We start from the raw sequence: 23,627 nt of genomic DNA on the forward strand, positions 1-23,627 counted from the left end.
ATCTGAACTAACTACTCATCTTTTCTACTCAAATTTCATACAAACTATGTAAAGCATGCTTATTTCACTAGCTTCACATTTGACAACTGAATACCAGATAAGCAATCATCATGATTAGAAGTGAAAGCATTTTGCTACACTGGTACTATTTTAGATTCCCACTCTCCTCAGGCACTAGTTTGAACTCAGATTTGTTAGACCAAATTTACACACTTCAGCCAGAACAGATGTTTGTTACACTTGTATATTGTGATAAAATTAACATCTTAAAACCAGCTAATTTGCAAACAGAAAAGCAACATAATTGCACTTTAACAGCTGAACAGATTTACTTACTTCCTGAGACAAAAATGGGATGACTTGTGCACAAATTGTATTCAATCTTTTGGCGATTTCTGTCTATGGAAGAAAGGTATTTTGATTAAAAATGTGGTTTAGGATTGCTGACATACTAACTAGTGTACAGGATTATATTAAGTTCACAATGCAAAGAAAGTAACAACAAATTCACATCTTCACTCCACTGCAAATAGTTTATATATAAACCCAGATGAGGATGGAGACTTAGTTAGCTACTCTAGGACATCTGCCATGTTTAAAATACTTAAGGTGTATACACACTTAGGTATAAATCTGATCCTTTCACACAGCTCATGAACAAGTAAAACATTTTTGAAATCCATTATGTCTGAGATAAAGCCCTTTGAAGTAATAATAAATCCACCTTTTAATTATGAACATGAAGGTGACAGGCATGGAAGGAAAATGTTTCTTTCATGATCAATTTTATCAGCATATTAGAAGGTAAAATTAGTTTTGCTGACAGAAATATACTATCAGAAGTACAAAATACCAAAACAGAAGCAAGGATGAATGGAAACAAGAAACATCCATACTGAGAGCAAATCAAAATAATGCAGAAAACAAATGTCAAAGTCAGTAACAGTACATTAGTGAAACTGATTAACAGAAGAACAGTAAGGCTAGCAACCAGCAGAAAAACCAACGATCCTTCACTGAAAGCAGCATACAAGACAGTACAACAAAGCCTTCTGAGTTCCACTTTGACAGCTTTATGTATCTCCCACTTTCCTATTTCCCACTTTTGGCATGTCACCCTTAATACAGGACTTCCAATGGGGTACAGGGATCTTTTCCTCACATAACTCAGTCATACCTGCACTTAACGAGCTTTTCAGACCTATACATCTGTCCATCATTATAGTTAACCCTCAAAGTACTTCCACTAGATTATTCCTGAAAAACACCTCCTGCACTCTAACTCAGCTGCAAAAAAAAACAAACCAAACAACAGAATAAGCACCAGATGTGAACACAGCCTACATACAAGACACTCTGAGGAGCTCCCATAATCTTTTATCACTAATCCATATAGATATTTCCTGGAGTTTTTAAGGTAGGAAGCAAGAGATCCCTGCTGAGAACTGTTAGGCCTTCCATGAAATGACATGCATAAACCTAAGTAAAGCAACTCTTTCAAAGTAGTCAGATGGAAACATTGGTAAGTCATCTGCTGAGCCTTTCACTAAACCTTCAAATCATCCTGAGTTGTTTCTTTTTTTGTTTGTTTGGGGTTTTTTTGGGTTGGTTGGTTTTGGTTGGGTTTTGGTTTGTTTTTTTAGGAAGACACTGTGATGTGATGATCTTCTATAGTCAGTCAAGCAGCAATGAGGGCACACAAGTTACCCTCCACTTTTATGTCTCAGAAGACTAATGATTTGAGACCTGGGCAGTGACTGGCCATTGGAATGGGCTGCCCAGGGAGGTGGGGGAGTCACTATCACCAGAGATGTTTAAGAGGAGACTGGATGAGGTGCTTGGTGCCATGGTTTAGTTGATTAGATACCATTGGGTGATAGGTTGGACTCAGTGATCTCTGAGGTCTTTTCCAACCTGGTGAATTCTATGAAAAAAAATACAGTTGGCAAACTTCAACACATCTTTCCCCACCTCTGACACATAAAAGGAAAACACTTCATAGCACTAGAGACTAGGAAGACACCTTTCTCTCTCTGATGTAAACTGCAGTCCCCACCTGACCAAAGTCTGGCATTTGTCACAGCTATTCCTAAGTTTTTTGAAGACAAAAGTCTCAAATTATTCTGAAATGGTATCTTCCTACGACAAAAAGGTTGTCCTAAATAAGGGCAATGAAACCACAGGGGCTTCACAGCAAGGTTTTATGACCCTACAACATGAAGATCTCTGTTCTCACCAGAAATTTCATAAAATATCACAGTAGTCTGTTTCCACTTTGCTTAGGCCATGACCATAAATAACCATTCTGTGTGTGGCCTTTAGTACTTGTACTACATAGATAGTTACATTACCAACATAACACTTATCAGACAACTATCACAAAATCTGACAGCATTTTCAGCGTCTGCTAACAAGAACAAAAGAGAAAAAAGGAAAGAAAAAAACGTAAGATTGAGTGACAACTGTGTACTAAAAGGGCATTTTTCCACATACCTAGGATGCCTCTCCAGAAAACAAGGTATGTAAACTATGGATAGACTGTTACATAGCAATCTGATTGGTTTAGGCTTAGCTAACATGTTTGGAGTCAAAGAACTTAACTGCCCTAGGTCAATGGGATTATCTTTGTTTTCAGGACAGAAGCTTGAACAAGTCATAGAAGATGGTAAGAGGGGAAAATAAAAAGTAAGCTTTTGGTCTAATGAAAAGTTCATATGACCCACATAGAAGTCTTCCTTTAATACCAAAATAACTACCCTTATTGTAGCTGTAAGCTCTTTAAAAAAAAAAAAAAAAAAAAAAAATCTACTCATTTGCAGTTGTCTGTAATTCAACTTTCCATACTAAAGGGTTTTTCTGTGCAGCTTCCAGGTATCTGAGTTTCACTTTAATAGCATAGCATACAGGATTGCACCCAGTAAAACATGAGAATGGAATATTCAATAATTACCAGTCCCAAAGCAGACTAATTTTTATTATCTTTACTACTTTACCAAGAAAGTGGGGGAAGACACAATCAAGTTCCCCCTTTCCTAGTCAATCTTACTTTCAAATTGACTCAATAATATCATACCTGACTTAAGAGACAATTACAGTGAAAGGGAACTGAAAAGAGTATTCCACACTTCATAATAGATGTCTGCTTACATTTGAAAGGCAGTTTGCATACTAGCACTATTTCTCCACACACAATTAAGTGCTTCAAATTGTTTATCCATTATGATACTTCATCCACTCTTATTCACAATGAAGAGTATTTTTGTTTTCCAGCAGGTTGTGAAAATTAGATTTTAATGCACAATTCACCTAATCTTGCCCATCAGGAATTGCAAGAGATTGTTTTCAAAACTGAAAGAACTTTCATTACTTTAATTATAAATCTAGCTGTTAAGACAATGTATGTTCACCTTTCAGGGTGAAATATCATTGTGTACATTTATATGCACACGTGCATCTGTGTATATATATTAATTCTTGAAAAGCAAACTTTTTGAAGAAGTCTAGGAGAGCTTCATTAATGAGGACTAGACAGCATTAATCTGTATATGCTCATGGATCTGAAAATCTTAAAAGAAAACTAGTTATCAGTTACTTCTAGAGTCCTTCCAATACAGCAGCTATTATCTAGCTGCTGACTTGAGACACATAGGGCAATCAAGAGAATGAGTAAACAAGAAAATTCTGCAGAAAGCTGCTCAAGCATAAGACAAATGTGACTAATTGCCTACATTCTTTGGCTCCTTGGAAAAGCAGACTGTAGAAGCCCTCCTAGCTCTATGGCAGCTCTTAGTAAAGCATCTGAAGTGCACTTAATTGTGTTCTTAATGCACAGCCTCTTGAACACATTCGTTTTTAATAGAGGACTTGAGTGTAGGGCCTATCAAAGAACAAAACTACATCATTAACTGTTTCTTGCTGTTGCAATGATTGCCTTTTGATTTATTGGCAAATGACAAGCTTGTCAAACCCCTGAATGAAGTGCTATCCCCCTTTCTCAAGCATCATTAAAAATTAACATGAAGGAATTCAGCTGCATTTTGTAAACTTAAGTTGAGCCAACCGAGTTTTTCTCCCTTCACTCATGTAATTTTTCGCTTCTGTTCCATTTAATTGAGGACTGAAATGTTTTGACCTAATCATGAAAAACCCGTGTGTTTGTACTTACATTTGTCTCTCACTGAAGTGAACTCTTAACATAACGACAAAGAGGACAGCTGGACTAGTCACTAAATATAACATTCATTTATAACAGTAATTTTACTAAAGCAGTTAAAGCTTGCATAAATAACTGCAATTTTTTTTTCTTCTACATTTTTACAAAAATGTATTCAAGTGTTTTCCTCTACAGTAGTATACTGCATCTCATTTTCCATTTTGACAACCAATACTTTCCAAAGCACCATGCAAGACATGCTTAAAATCAGCACGATTACTTAACTAGAGATTTTTTGCATTGGAATGAAAAGAACTAAGTATACAAACTGACACACCTAACACTCATGGTTTTCATCACTAATGCTGGAAACCTCAACTTACAGGAGACACCACTCTCACATCTAAGTGAAGAATGCAACCTTCCTCTGAGGAGAACTAATGGCCTTTCAGCTTCAGAGATTTCAACAGTAATAATTTTAGATTTGTTCCAGTCAGTGTCTGCCATACATGTTCTTGTACTGCCCTTATCTATACCATTCATAGCAATCTAAATAAAATTAAATCTTACATGTTATTAACAAGTGATTGTATTGTGACAATTCCTTTAAGGGCTGAGGCTCCTCAAAGTTTTACAGACATATTAAAGATGTCTGTTGTACATCAGAAGCTTACTGTTCTTTCCCAAAAACCACATTTCATATATCACAATGGTAGAGGAGTATTTGAAAACACTTATCACCAGATGTATGTATTATCATTTATGACACTTGTATTTACTCATAGTTATTTCAATTTTGAGAATCACATTTCTCGTTAGACTGGAAAGAACACATCTTAGGAACATGATTAAAAGTAAAGCAAGAAAATTGAAAGTTCTGATGATACCTAAAAAAGCTTGTCCTAATCCATTCCTTTAAAGCAAAAGAATGAGAGAACTAATCTTTAATGCACAGAGAGAATACTCTGAAATGACATGCAGAAAACAAAATTTAGAAAGTAATTCTTAAGTACTCTGCTTCCACTTACACTTTCAACATGTAGAAAGCCAAGTACAGCACTGAATTCCTTCTGGAAGAACAAAACAGACTTCCTGTCATTTACAGCATGTAACAGTAATCCTCTAGAGAGTAAAGGTCAATGTTGCACTTTTGGCCATTATTCAGTCATTTATCTGTGGTAGGGATTAGAAGAAAATCGAAGGCTATGAGAATGCTGCAAATGGCTTGACCTCAGACCAATTTTCATCTCTATCACACATATGGATAAAAGCCCTATTTATGGGCTTTTATGGGATACACATGACAACTTTCAAAATTCCTGTTGCAAGGCAGAAATGTTAAATAGTACATTTCAGAACTCCTTAGGTAAGAAACTGTGTGGGTGCATTTCAGTCCTGAGCTTAAAGTTTAGTACCCATTAATATTTTAACTTTTGCAGCACAATAATTTAAACAAGCAGTACACTCAAGTGATGTAGCTTTAAGTTTTTTGTGGTTGAGATCCAAAATAACAAAAACACACATTTGCAGAGCAATTGCGAAAATGAAACATTTTAATGAGCTTAGCTCTCTGCATGCTTTGCTACAGAAAGATTAAAGCACTTCAAAAAAAATCTGCTGCTAATAATTCATGGGGTGAGAGGCTGTTGGAAGTTTAATTAAATCTCAAAACTTAAATATTCAAAAGCCTCAAATGATTATAGCTAGCATTCTACGAACTTTGTTGTTCATGAGTTATTGAATCTACACTGAGCACTGATATACAAGTATACTATTAATGCTCTTTTATTTAAAACTAATACACTACAGTCTGCTTCAGCAATGGCTACAAAAGAAAAACATAAAGGCAATATACCATTTGAAAGTTTAGCGTGCCCCCCCCTGCCCCAGAGTGTATCAATGCCAACAGCGTGTCAACCAAAGATTCAATTCAGGTAAGTACCACTGCCAAATTGTCTTGTTCCCAAACATGCTTTAAGATTATTTTATAGATTAAACTTTAATGTGTTCTGACTCACGTCTCCATGACAACATTGGCTAACCCTGCAAATCATTTGGGTAATTGGATATCTTATCTTTCTATTGCTTTCAAATCAAATGATTCTGCTAGAACTGCAGTAGCCAATCAATTTTACAGGCCTCCTGAGTAACAGACTCACAAGTAGCCACATTTATGTCCCTTTTACTGCTGTATTAGCCATGCTGCAAACACACACTGGAAGTTGCCCTTCAAACTATTTTAAATTATAAACACTGTAATTACTAATATTCTTACCAATAGGAGGGGATGGGAGGTTTATTCTCAACAGCTGCTTGAAATTCAATCTGACAAGCGGCAATGGGTAGCATTCATTTCAGCGACTGTAACAAAATCTGTATTTTGAGTGCAAATTGTCAGTTTAACATGTCTTATTAACAAACACAGCTTTCTCTCTGCCTCACATTTGTACTACTCATTTTAATTTCAAGTTCAGCCACTTCAAGATGACATTAAAAACCCAGAAGACTGGCATGAAAAATCCTTAGCAATGAAAAAAAAACACCAACAAAACACCCCCACAAACAACACACCACTATACTGCAAGTGGGGTGGAAGAAGTAACAGAAATGTTGATAGAATAAAGCCTCAAAATTATAAAGCCACAGAATGCCAGATAGCTTCCAATGTGTTTATTGTTTAGTTGGGTTTTTTGGAGGGTTGTTTGGTTGGGGGTTTTTTGTTGGTTTTGGTTGTGCTTTTTTTTTTTTTTAAATTCAATACCTCAACTATATTTATCTGAATTCTCTTAGATGTCAGTTTAAATTACAGAGAGGTCATGTTAATTTAAACTACACAGGATGCACAAGTCAACCACTACACTTGCCAGACACCTAGTACAGGTTTGGACTTCATTCAGCTGTAAAGTGAAGTGACTGGGTATATTTCAGATGTCTAATTTCAGTGTTTTCTAAAATCATAGAGAAAGGCTGCTGTGTAGCTCTCAAACCACTGCACAGAACTGCCCATACCATTTGCAGCTGTAAATCCTGCTGTATCAAAGCCAATGGGCTACAAAAAAGCTGTTGTCACACAATGGTATGGTGTTCCTTTCACAAATCCCATGTCAATACTCTTGTTAAACTTGGCTAAACAGGACAGATACCACATTTTTCCTTTAATTCAACTTTAGCCCATCTTGCTTAAGCACTCACTACTACAACAGGTATGCTTATCCAAATTTTAGTTTCACAGCTTAGTTTCCGTGTCTAAGCTAACCTTCAATACACAGCAAAGTAATTAAAGCTCTGAAGCAGGAGCACAGCTTTATTTTACTTTCAAGTTGTTTTCCAGCACACACCATTTCTTCCACTTCTTTAGATTCCATGTGATGCTGAGCAAGTCAGAGGCTGACTCCAAATCTGACAAGGTCTTACCACTTTTGGTTCCAGTGGCAGACTTTCATCCAATCATCTTAACCAAGTAGTCAAGCAGAAAACATTGCTGAAATAAGCAGCAAAATACCATCCTAACATACCACATCAAGTTAAACGGGCTTCACAGGAGATATCCATCATGTAACAGCCCAGAGTATCAGAAGAACCAAGCTGGGAGCAGAGGTTTTGGAGAGAAAGCAGTTAGCTATAGGATAAATTCCCCTCTTCCACAGGACTGCACCCTCACATGCTCTCACAGTACTCTAGAATAAGCACAATCATCCAGTATGCTTTGCAGTATTACCCTTAAGGGCATTATAAGTGAGCAATATACACAACACAAGAACAAGAAAAGAAAAAAAAAGATAAAAACAAAAGAGATTTAAAAGTTATATATCTTTAACTGCTACACCTCTATTAGAAGACAGCCTTGTTGACTTTTCATTTGGTATAGGACATTTTAATGCTGCTTCCTATCTTTTTCTCACTTCCAGAAGCCACATCCAAATTTCTGCATGTGTCCCTGCCCTTGCCACACTCAGTCATTTTATTCAGACAGCAGTAGAAAGTAAGATCTCTTTTATAGCTGGAGAAGTGCCTAGAACCATGCAACTTCTAAAAATTAGAGCATAAAATTCCTCAAGCCCAGCACACACATTTACAGTACGCAATCAGTAACAAAACTCTCAGTCAGCATTCAGTCTTAATCAACATTCAAGTAAAACTATAGTAGCTGTAGAATCTGAACTGGACTTGAACAGTAAGCAGGCTGTCTGACAAAAAAAAAGGAGACACTTTCAGGGCTGGAATATTGGGGTGAGTATCATATAATGCATTTTTTAGTAGTTTAGAAATAATTGCCAAATAAAACTTAACAAGTCATCTGCACTTTAGCATCCTAAATAAGTTTACCATCTTACAGTACCCAGTATAGTCACAGATCAGTTTCAAAACACTGTGAAGTTAGAAAAACAACTTAAAGCTTCAAGTGCCATCAGGTGACTCAGTGAATAACACATTAAGAGGACTAACAATGTTTGTCAGCAACTAGCAGAATTCTCCACCACACAAGATTATGAAAGAAAGCTGAAAATAATGGATATTTTTATTACATGGGAAAATGGTTTAGAAATCTTTCAGCAAATGCTCTGGGAATATGTCAGTAACTCCCACCACCACCACCACCCTTTAGTTGTGGTTTGTTTTTTTGTTTTGTTTTGGGGGTTTTTTTTAATAATATGTATTCTCTTGCTCATAGAATAGAAAAACTAGTAACACTATTACCTAGATTACATTCTAATAGAGAAGAAATGATTGAAACTGTTGAAATAGAAACTAATTTGATTGATATTAATAATCACTGCAAAGCTTATCATTGGGACAAAGAAGACTGAAAAAGCAAGTAAGACTTCAAGAAAGCAAATGCCAACTGGTAAGATCAATTTTATGGGATCTGTTACTGGAGGGAGATAGAACAGCACTATGAAAACCTGCCATTTCCCTTATGAAACAATATTAAGGACATGTTAATACACCTCAGAATGGAAGACGGGACAAAGGGAAGGAATTGTGCCAACAAACTAAATCTTCAATTTTTAATTGACTCCATACAAACAGCAAAACATACAGGAATTAGAAACTAGGTCAGGTGAGGTAGTACGAATATGCACAGCACAAGCATGTATTTTTTTAACTGTGCCACTAGTAAGCAACAGTTAAATTAAAGCTATGGCTCTACAAGTTGGAATATTTAGAGACATCAACAAAAAAGTTCAGTTTCCTCAGAGTTCCCATGATATGGTCACAGCACACTGAGAAAGCCAGAAAGTCTATACTTTTTTCCATTTGTTTTAACTATACAAGAATCATTAACAACCACCTAGTTACATTGAAGTCAACACTGTAGCTTAATCAGAAAAACAACAGATCAAAGCAAACCAAGTACAACATCTTGAAAATTACTAGGCCTCATGAAATAAAGGGAGCCCATTAAGTGAAGACTGATCAGCTAGTGGACACCATGCAAATGTCAAGTGGATAGGAAACTATAAAAGGACAGCACCCAACAGATGCAAAACAGCCTATGAAGGAACAAAGACTCCAGCTTAATTACTACTCCTGAAGTTTGGAACATTAAAAAGCTTCTTATCCATTTAGGTAAAACAGAAATATAAATCACAGCTCTTAAGTATTTTACAGCAGTAAACATCACCTAAATTATTCACTGTCCAGACAAGTAAAGCTAAGAGAGGCAGGATGTTAACATCTTCAGTAGGAATTTGACACTTATAGCAGTATTAGCACAGCTAAAACTTCACAGGAGCAAGTATAAAACTGTTTGACAATTAAACCATGTATGAATACATCCTTCTCTTCTGCAAATTAGTAAGTTCCTCATACACAATGGATCCAGTGTTTTTAAGTATATCCCACTAACATGCATAAAGATGTCTTCATTTGTTCTAATCCTTAATTTGTAGAGAGCTTCAAACTGAGAAAGAATATACTGGAGAATACCTTCAGAACTCAGTTTGCAGTTAATAGAAAAATGGACTGCAACTGAAAACCGACAGGGATAAAAAGGGATAAAGAAACGTAGCATGCCTACAGAGGAACATAAAGGAAAAGGAAATAATGGGCCAGGAAGGAATCTCTCAGTCACAGTGGATCAGAAGTTGAACACAAGTCAATAGCATGCTGTTGCAAAAAATGGCTGCCACCACAGTAAGCCATACACTAAGTAAACACACTATGCTGTTCAGCACGGGCATTTTCTCCTCTGGAGTGATGCACTCGCTTTGGGCACTGTACTTCAGCTAGGAGAATTAACACTAGAGTGCAGAAGCATGCAAAATGGTTCTAGAAAACAGAACCATATCCAAGGTGAAAAACATTAGTTGAAGCTTCAACAGGAAAGACTAAAGTTGAGAGCTTGCCAGTCACCACCACTGTTGAGACCTTGCTAACAGATAGAACAAGCGTCCTATCAGCAATGATACTGGAAATAGGGAGTCCTGCTACGAAAATGGGAGGCACTAGGTGCCTTGCAGTGCTGCCATTCTACAGTTCCTGTTTTGATTTAAAGAAATAAACTATGAGTTTTTCATGGGTCTTGTTTGATTTTGTATTTTCTTAGCTGGCAATTTATGTCCACCATTCCAGGTCACAGAAAGTTAGTTGTCTGTAAAGGCTGCAAACCTTGTAACCAGTTGCAAAAACCCAGAGTGATTACACCCAAACTCTGTATACACAAAGAACTACTACTTAAAAATTGTCGTAAATGGGAATTGTTCTGGCAACACGACAAAAAATGTTTTTCTATTAGTTATTTTTCCCAAGAAATCATTATGTTTTCATTCTCTCCCCACCTCTGGGATTTAACTCAAACTTCTACAATTAAAATAGTTGGAATCGTCATGCCACCAAGCAGAGAGCACAGCAATTACGTGAGCTTTAGAAGACTTAGAAATTTCATAAACAGGCAGATAAAAACGTTTCAGACATCCTTTCATCTTCTTGACCTAACAAAAGCAGATTTCCTCAGCGACTTAATACCAAATTCAGATGAAGCTGAACAAGTATACCCATTCTTACCCATCCAAAACTGAGAGCTATCTTTCTGGTTTTGCTTGCTAATCCATAGAAGCCTTTAAAATGGCACATAGTGAGGGGGCAGCTTTTCGCACTCTAAATCAATTTTATCCTGAGCGATCAACTACATGTTCCAGTACAGAGAATGAACAGTCCTTCCCTTCTAATTCAAAAATCCATACTACTATTGCCCTTGCAAACTGCTAAACAAGCAGAATCGGCAATTTCCTTGTGTTCTGTAATGTATTTACTGCAAATCCCAACAGCTTGCTTCATAGTGCAGTTTTGTATTCTGTCTGGTTTTGTCAATACACTGACTGGTCACCTTACAACTAAGTTGCTCTAACTGTTTACAGAAACATCAAAAAGCTTCAAGAAAAATTTTTAAAAGACTGAATAGGGGGGGCAGAAAGGAACATCCATGCTGATAAGGGAGAGAACAACAACAACAAAAAAGCACAAACAAGAAAACACTACATGAAAAGGCAAATTAACTTCTGGTTTGCTATCACATAGCTAGAAAGGCTGGCTAGGTCTTCAGATCACCTAAGAAGTACAAAGTATTTCCAGATAAGCAGCTCTGATTTAACCAAGTTTAACCAACACCCCTCAAAGAACTTTAATGCATAACTTGATCACCTATGTTAACTCATACAGACAAAGAACATGAAGAAAAGGTGAGAGCAACTCAGCCAATCCTATTGATTGGAGGAAGAATCACAGAGAAGGCAGAAGGGGGAAATATCCAGAAAACAGATGTAATAATACAAATCTCTGATTCATCTGCACCCAAGAAACTGCATGTACTTCTAGACCACTCATTTCACAAGTCAAGTTATAACAATCAAGGTTAAGGAAAAAGAAAAGTAGATGACCAAAAAAAGCCACACATTACGTAGGCTCAGACTGTCTAACAACAGTATCACAGTATAACTAAGGTTGGAAGAGACCTCGAGGATCATCGAGTCCAACCTGTCTCAACAGACCTCATGACTAGACCATGGCACCAAGTGCCACGTCCAGTCTCCTCTTGAACACCTCCAGGGACAGTGACTCCACCACCTCCCTGGGCAGCCCATTCCAATGACGAACAACTCGCTCAGTGAAGAACTTTCTCCTCACTTTGAGTCTAAACCTCCCCTGGAGCAGCTTGAGACTGTGTCCTCTTGTTCTGGTGCTAGTTGCCTGGGAGAAGAGACCAACCCCTTCCTGGCTACAACCAACTTCCAGGTAGTTGTAGTGGGCAATGAGGTCACCCCTGAGCCTTCTCTTCTCCAGGCTAAACAATCCCAACTCCCTCAGCCTCTCCTCACAGGGCTTGTGCTCAAGGCCTCTCACCAGCCTTGTTGCCCTTCTCTGGACACGATCAAGTGTCTCGATGTCCTTCCAAAACTGAGGGGCCCAGAACTGGACACAGCACTCAAGGTGTGGCCTAACCAATGCAGAATACAGAGGCACAATGACATCCTTGCTTCTGCTGGCCACCCTCTTCCTATTACAGGCCAGGATGCCATTGGCCCTCTTGGCCACCTGGGCACACTGCTGGCTCATGTTTAGACGGGTGTCAATCAGCACCCCCAGGTCCCTCTCTGTATGGCAGCTCTCCAGCCACTCTGACCCCAGCCTGTAGCTCTGCATGGGGTTGCCGTGGCCAAAGTGCAGCACCCGGCACTTGGTCTTGTTAAATGCCATCCCGTTGGACTCTGCCCATCTGTCCAGTCAGTCGAGGTCCCTGTGCAGAGACTTTCTACCCTCTAACTGACCAACATCTGCTCCTAACTTGGTGTCATCTGCAAACTTGCTGATGACTGACTCAACCCCCTCATCCAGATCATCAACAAAGATGTTAAAGAGGACAGGACCCAGCACTGATCACTGGGGGATGCTACTGGTGACTGGCTGCCAGCTGGATGTGGCACCATTCACCACCACTCTCTGGGCTGGGCCCTCCAGCCAGGTCCTAACCCAGCACAGAGTGTTGCTGTCCAAGCCACGAGCTGACAGCTTAGACAGCAGTTTGCTGTGGGGGATGGTGTCAAAGGCCTTGCTGAAGTCCAGGTAGACCACATCCACAGGCCTCCCCATGTCTACCAGGCGGGTCACCTGATCATAGAAGGAGATCAGGCTGGAGAGGCAGGACCTGCCCTTCCTAAATCCATGTTGGCTGGACCTGAGCCCTTGGCCGTCCTTCAGGTGCGCAGTTATTGCCGCCAGGATAATCTGATCCATCACTTTCCCTGGCACTGAGGTCAGGCTAACTGGCCTGTAGTTCCAATGAATCAACACAAATGGGTTACAACAGAAAATTGAGTGCATTGAAAAAGCAGATAGGAATTAACCACTCATCTGTTTTGATAATTATGGGTTATCACATGAATACAGTGGAAATCAGGCTCAAAGCAAACACAGGGTAGTTTTTGTCCTGCACCTGGGACAACCTCCTCCCCAGCCCACCACAACCAGGGTTAGAAAGCAGTTCTGCAGGACGGTACAGGTGTCCTGGGGGACAAGTTGAATAGGCATCAGACCTACACCCTTGTGCTGAGAAAGGCTACCTCTCATAGTGGGATAACAGCATTACTGTAATCAGCTGGCTGATTAAAACAAATTGTTCTCCTTTCTGTTCCCCTTATTAGGCAAAAAAGAAGGTACTGCCAGACTGCAGCAAGTCACTAAGTGATGCCAGTAAGATAATCAGAGAATCAGTGAGATGTAGCAGGATGAAGAGGAGGAGAAATGGGACAGGAGATCCCACTGCTGACAGAAGTGATTACAGAGAACTAAGCCCCACTCTTCGAGGGGCACAGCAAAAGAACAAAAGGCAGGCAATGACAAGTGCAGAAAGGCAACGTTTTAATTGAAGGAAAAAAATTAATCACAATGAAGACAGGTGAAATACTGGAAAGTGTTGCCCAGAGATGTCACACAAGATTACTTGTACAAAATACTTCAGATGGAAACCTCACACTTGCAAAAGCACAGGCTGAAAGTTCAGGCTGAACAAGAGACCAGCTTTCAAATACTACAAGAGCCATTGCCTATGAGCAGCCATAAGGACTGATTGTTAAACTAGGTGTTTTGACAATTACATTCTGAAATTGGGAATTTTCCCTGTCAGCTGTTGTTTTTCACCCTTCTAAAAAAACTATGTGAACAACCACTATTGCTGAGCTACACTTACAGTCTAAGTGTAATGCAAAAGACTAAAATAGTAATGTCTGACATAATTGCCATTAGATATCCCTAAATCTTACCTCAAGTGGAAAGATAAACTCATTAGTTCTACTCAAAGCTGTTGTAATTTTCTAAATAACATTATTGTGGAGTCATCTGATAAGTACCAGTTAACCTAAATTTGTTCTTAAAGGCTATTATATGCCAGCCTGCTATCAAATATATAAGATCCTATCTTCCATTTTGCACAGAAGACAATGCAATTTTACCCCTTTGCTACAGCAAGGTGGGAGGAAAGGCAAATCCAATACTCAGCTAGGTTTGATCTAACAACCAGCACAACAAGGAGTAGTATTAAGCTCTGTCCCTGAGACCCGTTGTGATAGCATACTGCACATTCACAAAGCATCTTTCCTTCTTCCCACCTCAAGAAATAGCAAAACACTTTTTTTGCTCACTTTAACCAATCCATAAGGTAAATCAGAGATTTGTCTGCCTAAGTTCCAGCAATGGAAGGTTAAATTCAATAATGCAGCTGGTAGGAACGCATTTCCTCACTCCCTCTACAGTTCTGTGGAAAACCTGAAATCCAGTAGATGATGTCTAAAACATGAGTTTATCAGGCAATATTTAACATATGGTAAGTGCTTACACTGTGATAAACTTCCAGATTAAGTTGTATATGGATATGACATAATAGATAGTATCTAAAAATACAGCTATCTAAAAGCTGCATGGAGACATATTTCACATAGTGGTCCAAGAGTGTCAGATAACTCCTTCACAACAATGCTGGCCTCAAGCTTCAATGAGGTCTTCTTAAAGTCAAGAAAGCTGAAATCTAATGACTGTTTAAATTGGACACACTAGTTGTGGTTGAAACAGCTGCACCAGTGATATGACAGTACTAATTTAGAAATCAAGTATTTGTCAAGTAAGTACAATTTTGAGTCAAACGTATCATGTATGTATGAAATGCAACATTATTTTTAAAATAAAAGCAGGGTTTGCATGTTTTATGTGGCAATGCCAACTGCAAAATGTTGTTGTAACACTTGCTGCACACCACAAATCCTTAAGCATTGATTAAGTTTGCATTCCAGTAATTAAAATGTAAGTAGGAAAAGCAGGGGGAAAAAAAAAAAAAAGAATATCTTTAAATCTCTTTCAACAGCACAGACATCCTATTCAAGTGCTACAAAGAGCTACCCAAACTACTTAATTCCTTCATATTTAACCCACTCCTGAAAACTAACATTCTAATGACGTATCAGCAGAAAATTCTGTCCTTTGTCAGAGTATTAGAAATTATTCCACAAAGCATTCCAAGGTAAAAAAAGATACCTAACTCTTGCACAAGCCATTAACATAACACAGTTTGGGAGTTCATACAGTTTTCTTGTTAACAACCTGGATGAGGAGATTGATTGTACCCTCAGCAAGTTTGCTGGTGATAGGAAACTGGATGGGGTGGCCAACACCCCTTTAGGATATGCTGCCATTCCACAAGATCTGGACAGGCTGGAGAGCTGGGTGAAGGCAAACCTCATGAAGATCAATAAGGACATGTGCGGGGTTCCTGCACCTGGGCTGGAATAACAGCCGGCACCCCTGCAGGTTAAGGGTTGCCCTGCTGGAAAGCAGCTCCATGGAGAAAGACATTGGAGTCCTAGTGGACACCAAGTTCTGCATGGGACAGCAAAGTGCCCCGTGGCCAAAAGGGCCAATGGTACCCTGGAGAGTACCACTAAAAATGTGCCCAGCAGGTCTAGGGAGGTTCTTCTCCCCCTCTACTTTGCCCTGGTGAGACCACACCTGGAATACTGTGTGCAGTTTTGGGCTCCAAAATTCAAAAGAAACAAGGATTTGCTGGAGAGAGTACAACAGAGAGCCACGAGGATAATCAGGGGATTTGAGCATCTCCTCTATGAAGAGAGACTGACGGATCTGGGGCTGTTTAATCTTGAGAAGATTGAGAGGGACCTAGGGGTAGTGGTTGACAGCCGGCTGAACATGACCCAGCAGTATGCCCAAGTGGCCAAGAAGGCCAATGGCAACCTGGCCTGCATCAGAAATAGCGTGGCCAGCAGAAGCAGGGAAGTTATTGTGCCCCTGTACTCAGCACTGGTACCTTGAGTACTGTCTCCAGAGAAGGGCAACGATGCTGGTAAGAGTTCTTGAGCACAAGCCCTATGAGGAGAGGCTGAGGGATTTGGGGTTGTTTAGCCTGGAGAAGGCTCAGAGGAGACCTTATTGCTCTCTACAACTACCTGAAAGGAGGTTGTAGACAGGTGGGGGTTGATCTCTTCTCCCAGGCAACCAGTGACAGAACAAGAAGACACAGTCTCAAGCTGCACCAAGGGAAGTTTAGGCTCAAGGTGAGGAGAAAGTTCTTCACAGAAAGCGTAATTGGCCAGTGGAATGTGCTGCCCAGGGAGGTGGTGGAGTCACCATCCCTGGAGGTGTTCAAAAGGGGACTGGATGTGGCACTTGAAGCCATGGTGTGTTAGTTAATAAGTTGGACTTCATCTCTGAGGTCTTTTCCAACCTTGATGATTCAATGATTCTATGATTCTATGAGAGGAGAGCTCATCACTGTCTATAAATATCTGAGAGGTGGGGGCCAATCTCTTTTTGGTGGTGTGCAGTAAGACAGGGAACAATGGATACAAACTTGAACACAGAAGGTTTCAGCTCAACATGAGAAACCTTCTTTATAGTGAGGGTGACAGAGCATTGGAACAGGCTGCCCACAGAAGTTGTGAAGTCTCCCTCTCTGGAGACATTTCAAAAACCTGCCTGGATGCATTCCTGGGTGGACCACCCTAGGCGATCCTGCTTTTGGCAGGGAGTTTGGACTCCATCTCTGGAGTTCCCCTCCAATCTCTCTGATTCTGTAAGACCCAAGTTAGTGAATGACAGGTCTGCCTCCAGGCAAGTCAGAGATCACGGTAACACACCCAAAGAAAAAAGAAACCCACACACTGTAGTAGTTCATACAGTCTGTTACAACTTGTTCAGCAGTGTTGAGTTTTCCTTTCATTCGCTGCCTGCCACTGAAAATAAGCTAATCCTGCATCTAAACAATCTAGGCATTAAACACACAGGAAGCCTTACCTTCTGACTTACAACACAAGACGACAGACAGAGCTGGTGGAAATAATGAGGTGCTGCCCTAAAAGCCGAGGGCAGCAACCCTTTAAGTACAGAGGGATTTTTAACACCCAACCAATTCTACATCTTAGCAGTAGTAGTTGATGCATCTGCAGATGTCACAGTGGGGAAAATGTGACTTGGACAGTGTAATACACAGGAGAAACATAAGACTACACAAAATATTCTTACTCTATTTTGAGAAATATGAAACAGTATCTGAATGAAATGTATGCACCCTAAACAAATCCTGAGGCACTTGCTCCCATTTTAGCTATGCAAATTCTAGGAACTTCTCACTTTAAAATAATTTCTCTGAAAACAGTGTAAGAATCCACACAAAACATCCTCCTTAGAATTAACCACTGAAAATCTTTTTTAAAAACACAAAAAAAAAAAATATACAGAAACAATAGAAAAAAGAGCCACAAATATGCCAAAAGAGATTATTCCCTGACCACTGTTCAGACAGCAGGCTGGAAAACAGCAGCAACTTGATTTAAGCACACAGTTATGCAATTAAACACTACAAAGTGCCAAAGGTCAAGTTGTAAAGGTATGAAGGAAGCTTTACCATAGTTATTTCTGGACTTGTATGCAACATATTTAAGTGGAAAGCTCTGCACTACAGCTGTTCACATATGGAAACTTCACCTCAATTAAGTTTGTTTATAACAATGTTCAAGTCCTGACTAACTCTGTTTTAATCAAATTATAGTAGATTATCAAATTAAATGAAGAGGGAACTGTTCATGCAACTGTAAGAATTAAAATCTTTCATGTGCAGGCAAAATGCAATCACTTTCTTTTATTGAAATGATTCCACCTTAACACATCACACCGCAAAAAGGAACACTGTTGCAGTACATTTTTTTTTTCCAATCAGCAGACCAAGCACTCAGTCTGAAGAGCTTCACAGTGAGTAAGTGCAACATCCACATAGGAGGTAGTTAAAAACATTACAGCTTGTTCAGTGGAAAGTTTCCCCATGACCACATTCTTCAGTAACAAAGACATTGTCAGAAATGACAATTTTTCCTGTCCCCTGATGATGCCTTGCTAGCATTTGGTTATAAGCCATAAAGCAGGAATAATTTCAGCCTGTCAGGAGTCTAGCTCATGCCCAGTTGCCCCCTAGAGAGAATTCCTGTCAAAGGTAATGAGAGCTCTAAAGGCCTTCTCTACAACATAACGAGCACTTAGGCCATGATGGTGATCAGCCATCAAAAAGCATCAATTTTAGCGTGGCTACACCCCTGGGGCTAGACATCACCAGTTTTAATAAGAATTATGGTTACTATCTGCCAAAAGCCTCCTCTGAACTTAGCGTTAGCAGTGAAAATTCAGATGAACATCATTGGTACATTTCCTGTAACCTAAGACCATATGCATAATGAACTATAATACCACTGCACATCCTCATTGAAGGCATCTACATCAAGTGTCTTTACCTGGATGTGCTACTTTCATCAGAAATTAGACTAACTTAAAAAGCATAGTATAAGAGACTACTATTCAAAGAAATTTATTTGTCTTCAAAAGCTTGTTCTTAACAGCATACAGAGAGCAAATATGGCTCTCTGGCTAGAATCAGCACAGATATAATGCAGTTATAAATTTAAAAATCTGGTGAAGTATCACTGCTTAATGGGCATGAAATTATAGTTGCCATACAAACAACACTAAGCTTTTGCAATACACCGATGGTAAGGTCAAAGCATAAATCTCAGCTCTGACACTTTCGTGGGCTTAACTGATTTTACATGATGTTGATTCCTAGTATATTTACTAAGTCACACATTCATTTTGCACTAAGTGCAAACTTTAGGAGAAAATTCTTTACTTTGAGGGTGACACAGCACTGAACAGGCTGCCCAGAGAGGTTGTGAAGGCTCCTCTAGAGACTTTCAAACCCCACCAGTATGCATTCCCTTGCAACCTCATCTAGGCTTCAGCAGGGGGGTTGGAGTAGATAATCTCCAGAGGTCCCTTCCAGCACCTACCATTGTATGAAAACTTTTAGGGAAAAAAAAACAAACAAACCCCAACAAAAATTGAAGAAAGAAATCTCTAAATGACAAAGCCTGCAGAAGTCACCTCACTGGAAAAACTAATATTCTTCTAGAACAGAAGACTAATATAGCTACAGTATGGAATCAAGTTAAACACTGCTGTAGTTTTTTCTGTGTACCTATTTGGAGCATTACTTTTTATTAAAAAAAAACAAACATACAAATGAAACAGGAAGGTTGGAATAACATTTCTTTTTTGTTTACCAACGTTTTGTAACCAAGTAAGCATACCTCTAAAAACCAAGAGTCAGGAAGTTATCATGGAATTGTTGTAATACCACCTTATCAAATATAATTTTCAGAAAACAAAACAAAACAAATAATCAAAAAGTTCAGAGTTACAAAAGGAAAATTCAACTCTGTAATTTACTTGCTTAATCAAAGTCTATAATATACTGAAGACCCAAAGCCTGAACTAATCAATTTCTCTGCTGTGCCCTAGCCGGTCAGCCATGCTCTTTAATTTAATGAAACAAGAGTTTTAGATTAAATAGCACATATGCATCAAGAAAGAATTGTGTTGTTGCACTTTGAAATGTGTCCAACTGTGCCACTTCATCTAATGATAATTTTTTTTCAAAAGGCCATCGATTTCTGAAAGACTTATTGTACCAGCATCTTGATGAAAAAGCAAATGTCAGCATATCTACAGAATACTTACACCCTGGCATTAATGCTTTATTTGGCAGACAATGACTACTCAATAGAGGGTCCTCTGGGCTGAGCAATCATTTAGCTTTTCCTCTCTTATGAGGTCCTTAGTGCCTTGTTCCAGTTCAATACCCTTTTTATTCACCATTATAGGAGCAGTAAGTGTGAATTTTATGGGAACTTGCAAACTCATACTCGTAACTAGAGCTTTCCAAGTCACTAATCTTTTCATACTTTTAAATGGCAGACTCAAGGAATTATCACTACATGTGCTATGCACATGTAAGACCAGTTCTAAATATCAAATGCTCTACCACTAATAAAACAAAACCACATAAAGCACTGAATTCTATTTCTGAAACCATCAACACAAGGCCTTTCCTATGTTTGCTAACATCACTCAGGACCAAGAACAAGCAAGCCTTGTTACTAAACCTAACCTGTACTTCATGTGACAGCAAGCAGGCAAATGTTTAATCACAGTTACATATCAGCCTATTTGTAGTTTAGAAAACAAAATACATTACCTGCTTGTGCATTTCAATGTTTAATCCATACGACATTTCATAATACTGCAAATAAAGAAGCATACATTATTCTCTTATGCTGACTTACTTTGTACCAGGAGATACTTGCCAAAGAAAAGAAAAAACAGTTATACCTACCATCACATAGTGCCTCTGCATTTCTGTCTTTTCGCTTGCCAGTTTCTCACATTCCAATTTAAGGCTACAAAATACATCACATTTTAATATAACTTATGTCATTTGTTTTGACATTTATACACTTCATTTGCATTTTGACAGAAAAGGTTAATTAAAAATCTTCAGACTAACATGAAAATACAGAAAGGCTTAATTAGTATTTTAAATGCAAAGGCCAAACACGAAATCTACAAGATATTTCATGGGTGCTCTGTGAGACCCAAACATAGCCAGGCTTCATGCTTTGAGAAAGAGCTCCTATGAAGTGCTACAACTTTCAAGCTATAATATGAGCTTCTTTGAAGTACTTATAATTAATAAAATAGAAACATTTCTTTGTATATGACATTATCACCAAGTAACTCCACCCAAGTTTACTATTACAACTAGAGTAGGTCCCTAATTCTTACCCATAAGTACACCCTAGCTAATGTTACCTTGCCTACAGCTTGAAAATAAAAAAGTAAAGTTATGGCTATCATTTACAAGGAAGCTTGTTTACTATCTTTGTTTTTATAAATTAAAAGTTGCATTTGGCACTTGCATATCTCATCAGTAACAATGGTTTAATAGTTTGACTACTTTCACTAAAGGATACACCTCAACATCCCCTGTATTATCTGGCAAACTGTTCTTAGACACTAGTAAACATTCTTGGATACTGTGTAAACCAAGTTTTTTTGTTGTTGTTGTTTGTTTTATTTTTATGTTTTTATCTCTTACAGCTGCATTATGGAAAGCTTATAGTTTAAACTATATTTCTAAAGTAATAAATGGCTTAAACAAGTTAACCATTTTAGGTAAGACTGTGACTGCTGCATCATAGGTGAGAAAAAGGAAACCTAGTCGAAAGCAAGCAATTTCTAATAGGAAAACATGCAAAATCTTTATTCCTATCCAGACCTTGCAAATGCATGTAAGTACCAAATTAAGGACGATCAATGTCCTTTAACGGCAATTGCCTTGTGTACATAAGAACCCATACCCTAAATCTCTGTACGGACCTCTGCATCAAGCACAAATACAAGAGCGTCTAAAGGGTAACTCAGCAATCAGAAACGCAAGCCACAGGTTCAGCAGTCACATCAACTTTGTGTTACTACTCTAGTACTTGTGTGCTCATGCTTCTTTAAGCACCGCGCGCCGGCATTTTACTCATCCTTACGTTAACGGTACACACAGCGTAAGCACGAGACAGGCCTCGTTAATGCTCTGTGCCACAGAACTAGCGCAGTTCTTCTCTCGAAATACTTTTCAAAATAATCTTCTACGTAAGGAGCCCCAACACCTTGGGAAATTAAAACTGCACACAAGCGTCGAATCGCCGCAGCTTCGACAGCACCACCCTCTCGCAGCTGCTCGTACAGCCCTCCGGCCACACGGATCGGCGCAGGGCAGCCCAGTCGTAAGCGCCCCGTCTTCTGGGCACACCCCGCCACTGTTGGGGATCAGGGCTCCTCATTACCGCCCCTCAACGACCCGGACACCGAAGGCTGACGGTGCGGGGAGGGCCGGTCTTGCGGCGGGACTCAGCCGCGACACTGCACGCCACCGCCCGGTCGCGGCCGTTCAGTGCAGTCCCCCGCGCCCGGCAGGAGACGGGACAACGACCCCCAGCCCCGAGGCGCCCCGCCGGCGCTCACCTGTGGTACTGCGCTTGGAGGAACTGGAACTCTTCCTTGATGCGGTCCAGCGACTCCGGGATGGTGAATTTGAAAGGCTGTCCCGCAGCCTGGTGCGGGGTCTGCGGCAACGGCCGGCACAGGAGAGAGACGCACGTTCAGACACAGCGCGGCCGCCCCGCTGCTCGCCTCAGCCGGGCTAGGGGTGAGGGGAAGCAAGGGAGGGAGGCAAGAAGGGAGACCCCAGCCCACCCCACCCGACACCGCCGCTGGACTCTACGCACTTGTTACCCACCTTCCCGTCCCTCATCTGCGAGGGGGGAGGCTAACCGCGCCTCGGGAGCAGCTCCAGTCCCTACCCAGCAACTTCTCTCGCCGGCGTCTACACGACAGCGGGGCGTGCCGGCTCCTCCCCGCCGACCCCCGCCGCGGGGGCACGGCCAGGACGCCACGCTCGGCGGGGAAGGGGATGCTGCCCGGTCCGGCAGCAAACATTCGCCGCCATTCCCAAGGCAAATAGATTACCCAAGAAACGGAAAGGAGAAGGGGCGCGCAGACAGGCAAGGTGCACCACTCCAACCAGAGGGAACAAACTTGGAAGGGCGCCCGCTCAGCCCCCGCCACGCTCCCCGGCCAACCCGTACTACCACGGAGCAGCTGCCCGGGCAATACTTACAGGGTGCCGGCTCTGGGGAAACATGGCTCTGGCCGCGGTGGGGCTTCCTCGCAGCACGGTTCCCGCGACGAGCCCCGCGACCCTCTCCTGGCTTCACAACCGGGGCGCCGAGTGGTTAGGAGCGGCGATACCCGTCCTCCGCCTTCCTTCCGCCACAGGCGAGAGTCGGGGCGAGGAGCTGCTCAGTGTCCCCGCCGGGGAGACATCCTTCGGCCGCGGCGTCCTTTGTTGCTATTGTTACGGGGAGGACTGTGGGTATCCAGGGGAGGCGGACGTGCCGCGCTCGGGACGGTCACGGCGCTCCGCGCGCCTTCGGCAGTGCTTCGGCTCGGGGGCGGCTCTCACAGCCTGGTCGCACCGGAATGGTACCGGACGGGGCGGGGAGGGCCGCGGACACACCGCCCCTCTAATGAATAA

The 23,627-nt window shown here is 40.6% G+C and overlaps 1 protein-coding gene across 10 annotated transcripts in view; it reads right to left on the reverse strand.

Moving 5' to 3' along the window:
* TLE1 (TLE family member 1, transcriptional corepressor) overlaps window positions 1-23,324 on the reverse strand; it is an 88,144-nt gene extending 64,820 nt beyond the window's left edge. For 4 of the 10 annotated variants that reach the window (XM_054178063.1, XM_054178058.1, XM_054178057.1 and 1 more), the window contains exons 1-5: window positions 23,211-23,324; window positions 22,556-22,656; window positions 20,874-20,937; window positions 20,736-20,780; window positions 337-399 (exon numbers count right to left, since the gene is read on the reverse strand). In XM_054178063.1, the coding sequence (XP_054034038.1) occupies window positions 337-399; window positions 20,736-20,780; window positions 20,874-20,937; window positions 22,556-22,656; window positions 23,211-23,234 (297 nt within the window). In that variant the 5' untranslated portion in view covers window positions 23,235-23,324. Of the gene's footprint in view, window positions 1-336; window positions 400-5,181; window positions 5,224-20,735; window positions 20,781-20,873; window positions 20,938-22,555; window positions 22,657-23,210 lie in introns of those variants that run through there. The other 6 variants (XM_054178060.1, XM_054178059.1, XM_054178055.1 and 3 more) reach the window with 5 other exon arrangements.
* Window positions 23,325-23,627: the final 303 nt, after the last annotated feature.

This window comes from Dryobates pubescens, chromosome Z, assembly GCF_014839835.1.
Source record: "Dryobates pubescens isolate bDryPub1 chromosome Z, bDryPub1.pri, whole genome shotgun sequence".
Classification (NCBI taxonomy): domain Eukaryota; kingdom Metazoa; phylum Chordata; class Aves; order Piciformes; family Picidae; genus Dryobates; species Dryobates pubescens.